At 38.2% G+C, this 12471-nt stretch overlaps 1 protein-coding gene across 3 annotated transcripts; it reads left to right on the top strand.

Annotated features, from left to right (window-relative positions):
• The first annotated feature begins 7653 nt into the window (after positions 1–7653).
• LOC149827019 (HECT-like ubiquitin-conjugating enzyme (E2)-binding protein) lies at positions 7654–12471 on the top strand. Of its 3 annotated transcripts, none has more exons than XM_090020198.1 (6): positions 7654–8205; positions 8773–8854; positions 8985–10037; positions 10496–10759; positions 11640–11795; positions 12092–12471. In XM_090020198.1, the coding sequence occupies exons 1-6, from the start codon at positions 7755–7757 to the stop codon at positions 12120–12122; spliced, it is 2037 nt and encodes a 678-aa protein (XP_089876324.1). In that variant the 5' UTR covers positions 7654–7754; the 3' UTR covers positions 12123–12471. The 3 variants fall into 3 exon arrangements, with proteins under 3 accessions (XP_089876324.1, XP_089876326.1, XP_089876325.1); XM_090020200.1 differs by having other exon boundaries at positions 11640–11871; XM_090020199.1 differs by having other exon boundaries at positions 11640–11942.

Raw genomic sequence — 12471 nt, 5'->3', positions numbered from 1 at the left:
CAGTGCGACCAGTCTCTGTACTGGGTGCGGTTTTTTCAGGTTATAAATCGGAAAAAATCAGACATTAGCTTAGCCCCTTTGTGTGATATAACGCCAACACTCGTGGGTTATGACGATGGAGAGAACCATCTAACCATTAAAGCCAATCACAAGTTAGTAGATGTGCCAAAATTGTATCAAAATTTGAATCGAAAACCATGAGGCCCATCTGTTCAAGAAGCACACAATGACAAAATCAAGAGCCTATGTGATACCATACATTTGTATGAAATCCATGGGGAATTCATTTCAGCACCATCCATGGTTTAAAAGTGTTCAGCTTCAAGATTTGTGTTGACCATTTCTCAGTTGAGTAAAGAGACAAGTGGAAATTCAATCGCAATCAACCGACTTTCACGAGAAAGATTACTTTCTTTAGGCCAAGACATTGATAACGAGAACTCGGATCAACTTATTGCTCTAAAGATATATCACAGTGTGGAAGATAACGACAGGGATCTCCAGGAGTAAAGTCGAGACAAAGCAGGGACTCGATCTCTTCAAAATGGAAGCTGGCTTGCTTACTGAAAATGCGTTTTGCCGTTCACCCAAATAACCATGCCATCGAGCCTGCGTACGGATGTGGGTGTGGCAGGCTGGTAGCTTGACGTAAAGAAATTTAAAGTAGTTAGCTCAAGAAAACAGTGGTTGATCTTCATGATTTCTTCATCAGGCGAGAAGGCTAAATATTATCTTTCGAAACCATTCATCAGGCAAAAATTTGAGTTACTTTCAACTTATTATTAACACCAGTCACACTTTCTCATAAGCAGGGGAATTGGCAAGAAGCAATACAGGCCATCATCAATCAAAGAACTCCGGGGTCAGCAAATTACAGATAGAACAGTATTCAAGCCATAAGCAGTTCCTCTGTTTCGGGAAAGTGAATCACCAATATACTGCCATGAAAGTTACAAGGATACGTCTATCTCTCAATGACATCACTCACTTGAACATGATGCAGTAGTGGCAGTCTCATGTCGCAAACTACTCTCTCTAACATATAGATCTTTTGCACCCTGTAGAAAACACTATACAAAAAAATTCATTCCATTGAGCATATATATGTTGTGCATGCATGTGTGTGTGTGTGTGCATGTGAACGTAACATGGTAATATGTTTCTACAGACATTAGATCGCAGACTTAACAACCTAAAAGTTGGACGACCATATAAAAGCGTTCCAAAACACCTAACAATAACTTTTACCTTGTATTAACAAATTCAAGTTCCCCCCTTTTTACAGCTGTCAAATTTTTTAAGTGGATCTATGTCTGTTAGATTGAAGAAGCCAAATGGTAGTATAATCGTGTGCATGATATTAACCATTACACATTGGTGCTCCAACACTCTAAAGATGCAAGAAACTATACCAATTTTGCTATGTCACAAAGTACAAGGAAAAAACAAGAGCAACTTCCAAAACAATAGCAAAATACAGCTCCTCAAAATTGCAAATGGAAAAGTTGGGAGAAACTATTCAAAGATTTTTATTTTGGTTGATTACATCATTTGGTTCCATTAATATCATGAAATAAGGGGATGTTGATTGAGTTTGCCTAAAAATGGCCATATTATAAAGACTGGACATTCAGTTGCTTCAAGTATTTTATTCTTGATAAATGAGCACCCTACAATGCGAAGGCATAGTGATATCATGCAGGACGTAAGCAATCAGGGATCTTAAGTAACATGGATAAGGATACATCTCATAAAGTCATAACAATCACTTGTCCTTTAGGAGATTGAATTGACAGTTTCACCCTCCTTTGTGCCTTCTTTTGAATTTATTATAATAAACTCACTTTACTACATGAATATATATATATATATATATATATATATATATATATATATATATGTGTGTGTGTGTGTGTGTGTCTGTGTGTGTGTGGAGAGAGCGAGAGAGGATGCCAGATTAGCCTAAGATTAACCAAAGTCCAAAGATAATCAGAAAGCACAGATTATGCTCAATTCAAACAATGGAATAGCAATTAAAAAATAATCAAGTATCATTGGCTTAATTGCAAAAACACAGACGCATTGACTACATTAGAAAAGAAAAAAGAAATGTAAAAGTGCATATGAACCAGTCATACCTGGAAAACTGTTCCTAGTTTCTTCAATGCTTTAGCCCGCAACTTTAAGGCTTCCTTAGGAACGGTATTATCATGGAGAACCTGTAAGGTGCAATTAACAACAGTATCCGAAGCTAAAAAAGCAAAAGCTCACTCACCTGAAGAATAAAAGCAAAAGCTCAATCATTCCCCATCATTAATGGCATTGGTGCTTCTGGCTTACCAATCATAGATTCAATCAGATTTAGGAAATAATAAATTGTGATCACACATATTACAGCCAAAATTTAAATTCATAGCTTTGTCCAAATTGAACTTGTGGAATTGCATATCATGTCTGGCAGCAAAAGTTATATGGTGAAATGAGAAGAAACACTGAAATGATGGTTTTAGATATCAAGCACTTAAAAAAGACAATTATTGCTGTTTCTATATATATGTTTCTATTTATATATTTATATGTGTATAATATATAAATACGTATATACATAAATGTTACACCAACCTGGTGAAAATTGAATTTCTGAAAAGGGATTTCAAGCCTAGAGGCACGTTCTTAAGATCGCTATCTTTAGAACTTCAATCGCCCCACTCCGGAAATTCCGAAGATGCGAAAAAGGGTTTTGTTACGACTGAGTTCCCAGGATACAACTAGGCTTGAACCTCAAGAGAGTCACTGCTTCGCAAGAACAGATGACCTCTACCACACATGAACTCTGCAAGCTAAACCGAGAAGAAAGAAAGGAGAAAACTGGAGAGTCAGAGATTCTGATGATCTTCAAAAGGCGAAAATAGAAGAATTTATAGACTTTTAGAGAAGCCAAAACGTTTTGCGATAAATGACCATAAATCTGACGGTTTGAAAATAGGACGAAAAGATACCTGAACGGTCACCCTCCTTTGACTGTTAATCAAAGGCCTCCAAAACCGTCCAACAGTCACAAAGCGCCTTAAACTCAATATAAATGATATTAAAACTTTTCAAACGGCCAGATATCTCAAAACCGAAAATTCAAAACGGATATTTGCGCCTCATATGCACCTCGCACCTCGCACCTCGCACCTCGCACCGCTGCGAGCGTGCGAAGTGCGCCATCAAAATGCCACATTGCGTGCGCGTGCGCTTGAGGCACAATGTGGCATTCCGTTGTTGCACGATGCACAGCAACGTCCGCAAGCCACCCATGGACACAAGGCTTACCAAAGTAAAGAATAGAGAACAAAGTCTGTATTTAAACAACTAGAAAAACTGATTTCTCTTAGATATGGGACTAAACTTTTTAAAACATTGTTAGTGGAAAGAAATCATCAATTTTAAAACTTTCCTAACAATAAACACACATTGATAAAAAACTTGTATAATATTTGATCAATTAAGTCATCAGAAATTTGTATTAAATAGACTGATTAGATCATCTAGAGTACTTGGTTTATGACCAAAACTGTCAGTTGACCACAGGTCATGCAGTTCATTGAATATAAAGCAGCATGGTGGAGACCTGTGTTTGCTGAATAAAAGTGGAGAACTCAACAACCATGAGTAAATCATTAACTACTTTGCCTCCCCAACATTATATTTTGTTTCCTTCTAAATCACATTCATATGTTGATGCTTTCATTTACTTATCTGCCAATTCTCTGCTAAGTTTTTAGGGTGTTCAATCTGGTGCTAGAATTCAAATTACAAATTTCTTGTATATTACCTATTTCTGTCACATAGGTATGGTTGCGGTAAGGGGTATGACAGTAGGAAACCAGAATTTCTAGAAGGATGGGTATGGGGTGTGTGTGTGTGTATGTGAAAATGCACAACTATACTATATTTTACAAAATACTCTACATAGGAAGTTATAAACTGTCAATTATGAACTGAAACTCTAACTAAAACATGTAAAAAGTATATAAATAACTGAAATTTAATGATTAGAAAATATATAATTAAAACTGAATGCTTTTGATCACAAGCTATATAGTCTAAAAGGCCCAGTCGGGACTAGTCAGCCTAGTAGGAGCGAAAAAAGATTTAAGAAAACACAGAATTTACAATAATATATGATTGCATAAGACTTAATAGAATCTACACACACATATATATATTCACCTATATCATAAGGTAGTTTATGGGTCAGGGTTTTTTTGGAGATATTTTCAAAAAGTGTTTTTTCTTAATTAGAAAAATCTTAGAAGCTTTAAAAATTGAAATATATAAATAGTAATAAAAAAATAGGAAATAATAGGTTTTCTATTATTTTTCTTGCAAAAAATATAAAAAAACAATTGAAAATTTTTTTAAAATATAAAATAAACAAAAAAGATTCTTAAAAAAATAAAAAAAAGATGTTTTTTGAAAATATTGGGAATATCTCAAAAAAATATCAGATGATAATATCATGATATTTTCAAAATATTGGCAATATCAGTGACTATATATATATATATATATATATATATATATATATATATATATATATATTGGTAGAGACCTTGCTTCACAATTAAAAAGTGTAAAGGCCATCCATTGGGACTCCCCATAGGGGTTATTGAATAGTATAACTTGAGACTTACCCTTATTCATATGTAGGCTCGAAATTAGAGAGAAGCATTTAAGAATCATCCAAATAGTCCAGTTTCGATGTTTTCCTAAAAATCAATAAGTCGTCCGCAAAGAGAATGTGTGATATTGTGACCGAATCTGACAACTTACATCCACGAAAAACCCATTCCCTTTCAGCACTATAAATCATCATCGAGAGTACTTCCATAGCCAATATGAACAAAAGGGGTGAAATGGGGTGGTCACCTTGTCACAACCCTCTTTTAGGCTTAAAAAAGTTCTCATTTTCCCCATTAAGTGGCACTGATATCGAGGCAACGAACAATAGCCCCTCGATCCAATGCCTCCATTTCTCACCAAATGCCATCATTTGCATACATCCCAACAAGAATCTCCAATCGATGGAGTCAAACACTTTTTCAAGATCGATTTTTAGTACAAAAGATTTTGTACACGCCATCTTGATGGAATTGATGGTCTCATGAGCAATTATGCAAGCGTCACGAAGGCGATGTCCGGGAATGAAAGCACATTGAAAATCTGAGATAAGGTGCTCGATTACTCCTTTGATTCTTGATGTCAAAATTTTGGAAATGATTTTGAAGAGAGTGTCCCCAAAGAGATTGGCCAGAATTGACCAATATCCTCGGTTTGTGCATCCTTAGGAATAAGAATAAGCATAGATTTGCCCAAGACTCCCGATTTTTTTGCATTTCGCAATGCATTTTGATCTAATTAAATATTTGAATTTCCCAATGCATTTTGATCGGCTTCATTCAATGAGTTTACCTCTCACATGACACACTAGTTCTTCTATCCACCCGATCCATTTGAAGTCAAACCCCATATTCAAAAGAGAGTTTTGATAGAAAAGCCCACGAAACCAAGTCAAATGCCTTACACACATCCACTTCGATCTTGAAGGTAGGTCTTTTATTTTTGGAGATGCAGTGAATCGATTCATAAACCAAAGCAATACATTATTGGATGCGATGGCCCGGGCCCCGGAATGAATGCACGTTGCTTTTGATCCACAATTTTACCACCAACCAAACGAAGATGATTTGCGAGCACCTTGGCCACCACTGTGTAAACTGTCCCTAACAATGAAATCGGTCTATAGCAATTTAAATCGATAGTCGCCCCTGATATTTATGAATGAGAATGAGGATAGATTTATTAAAAGACTTGAGAAACTTTCCCTGAGAGAGAGTGAAAATCAGCACCCAATTGCATCAGATCAGCCTTCATATTGTCCCAGAACCACTTGAACCGGTCCGGCAAGAAACCGGCCCAAGAGCTTTCAGTTTTGCTAGGGACTAAACTGCACTCTAGATTTTCATCCCACAAAATTGGGCCATGCAGCACCCGTCTGTTATCTTCCGAATCCACCTTGCCCAAGAGTGAAGCTGATGATAGCAGGAGGCAGAGTTGAGACCCTTAAAATGATTGGAAATCCCACTCAACAGATCATTTCCTTCAACTAAGTGTTGAACAATTACTTTAATATTATTTTTACAATTTCTTTTTTCCACAGAGAAAGCTGCGGGTTAAGCAGACCCCTACCAGTTATACAACTATACCATTTGGGATTTGAACTTGCAACGTCCCAAACACTAGGTTTGTGAGCCCTTATTGCTAGCAGTGACGACAACTGTGATAAAATCAACTGATTTGGAAACATCATCCTCATGAAGAAGGTTTTTAAAACCCTACCATTTGACACCCATAATCAACTCAAATTCAAACCTCCATAATCAACATCAGAATGCCTTGTTCTCGAACTTTCTTCATTCACTGCATGTCCAACCACACACCCAGAGCCGGACCTGCAAAGAGGCCAGTGAGGCTTGGGCCCCAAGGGCCCCTGAGCCCAAAAAAAAAAATTTAGGGGCTCATTTTTAAGGCCGGAGCTCCTCATTTATTTAGAAAAGGTTCGGGTAAAGGATCAGACCCCGAACTCCTACTATTAATAAGAGGGCCATTTTTTCCCTCGGCCCCATAAAACACAGGTACGGCTCTGCACACACCAAAGTCCAATTTTCACTGTGAAGAGGTGAGGATGGTGCAGATGGTAATGTCCACTAAAACTCATGTCACTGCACCACATATGTGATTTGTCATCTCCATTTTAACCAAAACTAATCTTCATGAACAAGGGAGCTGAGTGGAGACTGCAATAGTGAAGGGCGTTCTTGAATAACAGCGATAGGTAGACCCATCTTGTTAATCATCGATAACAGTTCGGTTCCTAGAAAAATCTCGCATTTTTTTTGGCAAAATCTTGAGAATAAAAAATAAATTAAAATATATAAAAAAATACAAATAAAACATTTAAAAATAAAAAATCTTGAGAGTTTTCACAATAAATATTTCTTAAAATATAAATATCACGATATTTGTCACTATTTGAAAATCTAGTGAGAAATTGTTATTTTAAACTTTCAGGCAATTTGTTACAATATGCGAGATTTTTATAAAAGCTTGCGATATTTGTCACAGAGATGCCTGCTCTCAACTAATGTTGTCAGTACCGGCCGATTATCAGCAGAAAATCGATATGATACCTGAATCAGTTAATTTTTAATAAATATATAAAAATACTTAAAATTGGTTTTTTTATATTATTTCAATATTATCTTAATAGTTATAACACGTGTTACATGCTGATTGGCACAAAAATATTTTTAATTGTTTTTTTTAGCAGATTCAGAACGATTCACTTGAGAATGGCCATCGTCCGAACGATTGAGGACCGATACCGATACAACATTACCCCCCAAATAGTGAGATTCAGATACAACTAGTTTGGATTAGGTTTTATGGATTTTACATCCAAATCCAATTTCGACAAAAGATCCAACTAGCTCCGACCCTGATTACACGCCAAATAGGGTCCAATTAGGTACTTAAACAGTTAAACAGATCCAAATATGGCAAGGGTTTAAGTGAAAAGTGCAGAATTGTAATTTTCGTACAGGTTTCTAGGGCACAAAATATTTCACAGGTGGAGGAGGAAAACGATTTCCGGGTGACTTTGAGAGGAGCCGTCCTTAGGAGAGACTGAGAGGTGCCACCAAAAAATGAGTTCCCCAAAATGGCCTCGCCGGTGGGACTACACATGGGAGGCCCTCTCCCACATCGGAACCCTGCGTCTGTTCCTCTTCTGCCCCTTCCTCTCCCCATCGACCCACTGCGAGCAGCTCCACGCAACCCTCGATCGCACCCATCTCGGCCGCTGGGCCGTCCATCTCAGATGGGTGGAGACCCGAAATCCAGAGGGTGCTGCTGCTGCCGTCCCTTCCTGTTTGATGGTACCCCTCCCTCGAGTTCTGGTGGACCCCAGCCTTCCCCTTCACTGCGTGGCCATGGACGACCACATTCAGGTCAAGCTGGTCCTGCTCCTCCCCGTCGACCACCCTCTGCTCGCCGACCTCGCGTCGCTTTCGGACTCCGTCGACCCTTCCGGCGAGGTTCCCGGCGAGAATGGCGAAGTGGGTGCCGATCTTCCGACGCCTCTCAGTTTGCAAAATGGTGAGTTTGGTGACTTTGGTCCATAATGAAGGGCTAGGGTTTAATGGTCGGGCTGGTAGGGTTTAACGCTTTTAAGGGTAGTAAAGGATGGATAAGTAGCTTGACAAAACACACATTTTTTTTGTTGCTTGAAATCACCACCGTCCATCACTTCAATCACCACCATTCATTATGCAGGTAGTGAGATCCACAAAAAAGTGCTGATGTCATCATTTTACAATGAATGGTGGTGATCAAAGTGATGGATGGTGGTGATCCGAGAACACAAAAATTTGTGTTTTGTCAAAAAAATAAGGGTGAGTGGTCCTGGCGAGGGACTGATATAAAACTGAACTTGGTTATGGACAATTGATTTCACTTGACACAAAGGAAGCTAAGCCGTGTCTAAGTCTCACACTCGGTGCGGCACTGGTGCGTTGCCCTGTTAGAAGGGTCTATGTTACATAGGTATAGCTTAAGAGGTGGTGAAGCTGGTAGTACTTTCTAAGATTCCTAACAATGCATGCGTAAATCTAATTGCATTTTTTACTCTGTTTTATTCCTTACTTTGTCAATGACTTGATGTAGATATCAAAGATCTTTCATCTATAGGAGAAGTAGATTTTTACTGTAAGAATTGCTCTGCCAAACTGACAAAGAGACCTTTCAGGTATCAAACTTCTCTTCAACTCACACATTTCTCCAACTAGTAGTTTATAATTCTTCTTCCCTGCTTAGACAGTTGTGCAGATGGGTGTGTGATTATGTTAGCCATTGTATATGCGTTGTGACTCTTGCAGATCATTTGTGGATATACCTTCTGTGAACTGGCGGGAGGTTGCTGATAATTGGTTTGGAGCATGTTGTTGTTCATTTGGTGGTGCAAGTGAGAAATTGGCAACTGCATATGAAAATTCTTCTGCCTGTCAAGTGGGTGTGTGTGCTGTTGATTCCACATCCGTGATAATTTACATGGAAGATACTGCAGGATTTGAGATCGATAATTGCAGACAACAGATCATGTCATCGAAACCTGAAGATGATCCAGAGGACTTTAACGATTCGACAGTGAGGGGAATGGATTCTAGGACTACTAAAAAACCATGCAGTCAGATTGCATCCAAAGAAATAGATGACACTACTAAAATGTATGACTCTTTGAATATTAATGAAGGGAGCTTCTATGAAAATCTAAAAGCAGAAACCAAAAGGCTAGATGCTAGAACATGCGACTTTTTGACCGTTGATGAAGGAAACTTATTTGAAAATACAGAAGCAGAAACCAAGAGGCTAGATGCTAACCATCTGTCGCTTTATCCAAAGCTTGCTAAAATAGAAAACTTTAGTAGTTCAAAGTGTGAACTTCATTTAAATCAAGAATCAGTTCCATGTCTCAAGCAGAACGTTGAGGTTGCTTCTGGTCCTGAGAATACGAGTATTACTGCTTCAGATCATGCAGATAATCTGGAGAAACATATCTCCAGATCACTGGATTGTGCTAGCTCTCTAGAGTGTAAACAATATTGCTGTGCTTACAAATCATGTGGAGAATTAAGCAATGGGAATTCAGGTGCACATGCTGCAGAGTTCTGTAGTTATGAAACCAACTTTCAACTCCAAAACAAGAATAGAAGATTCTACAATGGCTCGCTTGGAAGTGGGTTTGTAGTTAGAAGCTCCAATAGTGCAAATGCTGTCGAATGGGTTGAATTCCTATGCTTTCAGTGTTCATATGTGGTTGGATCATATCCTGCTGTCAGGGATCAGAATGTGCCTGTGGATGGTGGAATACGGTTGTTCAAATGTCACATTTCCACTAGCAATATTAGTGGTGGGCTAAAAGACTTATTCAGGTCAAACAAAATTTTCATTACATACATACTTCGTATGGATTATGACATTATTTTGTTACCTCGTTTCCTCCATTCTATGGCGTGAATTTGCATTGGAATTATTTGAATATATTCTTCTGGTTAAAATCCTTAAATTGTTTTCTTGAACAATCAGGGAATCCATTCAAACTTGGCTAATTTAACCACCAGTTTGATCCCATTCTAGATACTCCTACTCAGGTAACTTTGATGTTGTGTATTTTAGGATGAAATTTGAGCTCATTCACGAACCACTCAACTCACGACCTGTTCAGACCTCTGTGGAGCCTCCTTTTTGAACTTTCAATCACTGTCATCATGCAAACACTATAGATATAATAACTGCAAAAATGATGAATTTGGCTGCTATGTTCATAGTCATCTGAGTGATATTGGTTGCAACGTGAGCTTAATTAATTTACTTCTGTTCTCTTGAACAGGAAGCACACTCTTCCGGGGATGTTTTCAAATCAATTGCTAGAAAGTGCTGCAGACGAACTATCATTTCATACTGTAGTCAGGGATGTGAAGACAAAAGCTCCAATGCTGCAACTCATCCTTTTAAACTCGGAAGCTTGGTGCTGTACAGGTTATTTATGGGATGCAGAAACTGAAACCCAAGGACCTGAATCTGTGCCAGTTCTGCAACCTATGGTAAAAATGTTGTTTTATGATTATACTGATCCAGGAGAATCTGATTCAAGGTGAGCCATTTACCACTTGATTTCAAATGAGTTGATTGCTTCATTTGTTATGATTCCACATTCTTGTATTCTCTTTCCAGGAATGAAGGTATGATTTGGAGGCACAACTAAGTTGATCGCTCCTTTTATTTACTGTCTAGAATCTTAGATGTCATTCTGTAAATGGATGTGAGGGGAATTTATCAATACTGAAATATGTCTTCTTCTGGCTAGTTTCTTTGGGATCTGACCTGCAGCTCCTAGTCTTAATTTATAATGTTTAAAAATTTGTCTTTACCGCCTTCTTTTCAGATGAAGTTTTCTCACGATCCTGCAAGCTGCCCATTCCCTTCCTGCTTTACCTTCTGCCAAATTGAAATTAGATCCTTAAGACCTGACAGTTTTCAAAACAGGGAATTGTCCTTCCTGTGTTTGTACGCTCTCCATTCCATACAAATGATGCAATGGTCAGTTGATCTTAGCGCAATCCAATAGGAGAACTTTGGACAGTCTTCCACAAACTGGAAAGGGACTAAGCATATGTCAAGGTGCTTCAAACACGGATCCCTGCTGTTATTTGGCCATGTAAATTTATCTCCATACCAAATCATTATTTTCACCAAGTCCTTCATCATCCTCATGCATCTACTCCTAAGATCTCTGTGCCCATCCTCTTAAAAGAGTGGAACTGGAATCTGCTCCCACACACCAGGGCATGTTGAATTGCTGCTGGTTTGAAGTTAATTCTTTACAAAAGAAATTTTTAAATAAATTTATTTTATGTTCCTGGCCTTCCTTAAAATGCTCTCTCTCTCTCTCACTCACACACACACACACACACACACACCTATATAATGCTCATCGACCACTGCATTGTCACTATTATACATGACTAATGTAGGATGATAGAGCAGTTGGCAACAAAGAAGCAAGCAGAGGAGGTTTACATGTTAACCAAAGAAATTGAAGGATTGTCCAAGTCCTTGAAATCAGTGCAGGCAAGATTGCCGTCTTCATGTTCCTCTTTACAAGGGTTATCAGTATCATTCATGGAAAGGTGAATGAAGGACACGTGGGACTTCTTTATATGTCAATCATAGTTATGTGCACCATTGGAAGCATTGGACTTCATCGTAAGCATGATTCTTGTGTGATTTCCTTTTCACATAAAATGATACACCTGTGCTTCATGATTAACAAAGAGGTGTGCTACACCTTTCCTTGTACAGTTCTCTTCATTTTGCTCATTTCATCGTGTTTGCTTGATTTCTGTAGCAACTACAAGTTAATGATGCTCTTTAATATTATTATATCATATTGGTCCATACTGAGCATCAGTATTCTTGTTACCAGAAATCCTCACAGGAGCAGCAACTATTCCTGAAATGGACAAGCCGAACCCTATGTTGATGGCCATGTCACGCCCACAGATCTGTGATGTGAGTTTCTTTGGACTATGGCAATCTTCACTAGATGGTAGATTCTTCACAAATTCTGGTCTCTGGGTTTGTACTGATGTGCCCAAAAGCAATGGCCAAGTAATCACCATTGTTGTATAGATATGAAACATCCTTGATATCAAGAATGATCTCTGAGATTTTGGATGGTGATGTTCTAACATCATCCTCTAGGTTATTTCGTTCCATTTTTCGTATGTAAGTTTTTGTCTGATAATCACCTGCTAGAAACTCATGTATTCTACCATTCATCTCTATATTGCTTGTTCCTGGTGG

This window comes from Nuphar pumila, chromosome 10 (assembly GCF_984573655.1).
Source record: "Nuphar pumila chromosome 10, dmNupPumi1.hap1.1, whole genome shotgun sequence".
Classification (NCBI taxonomy): domain Eukaryota; kingdom Viridiplantae; phylum Streptophyta; class Magnoliopsida; order Nymphaeales; family Nymphaeaceae; genus Nuphar; species Nuphar pumila.
Note: the sequence above shows the minus strand (reverse complement) of the source record. Positions and strands in the feature narration are given on the sequence as shown.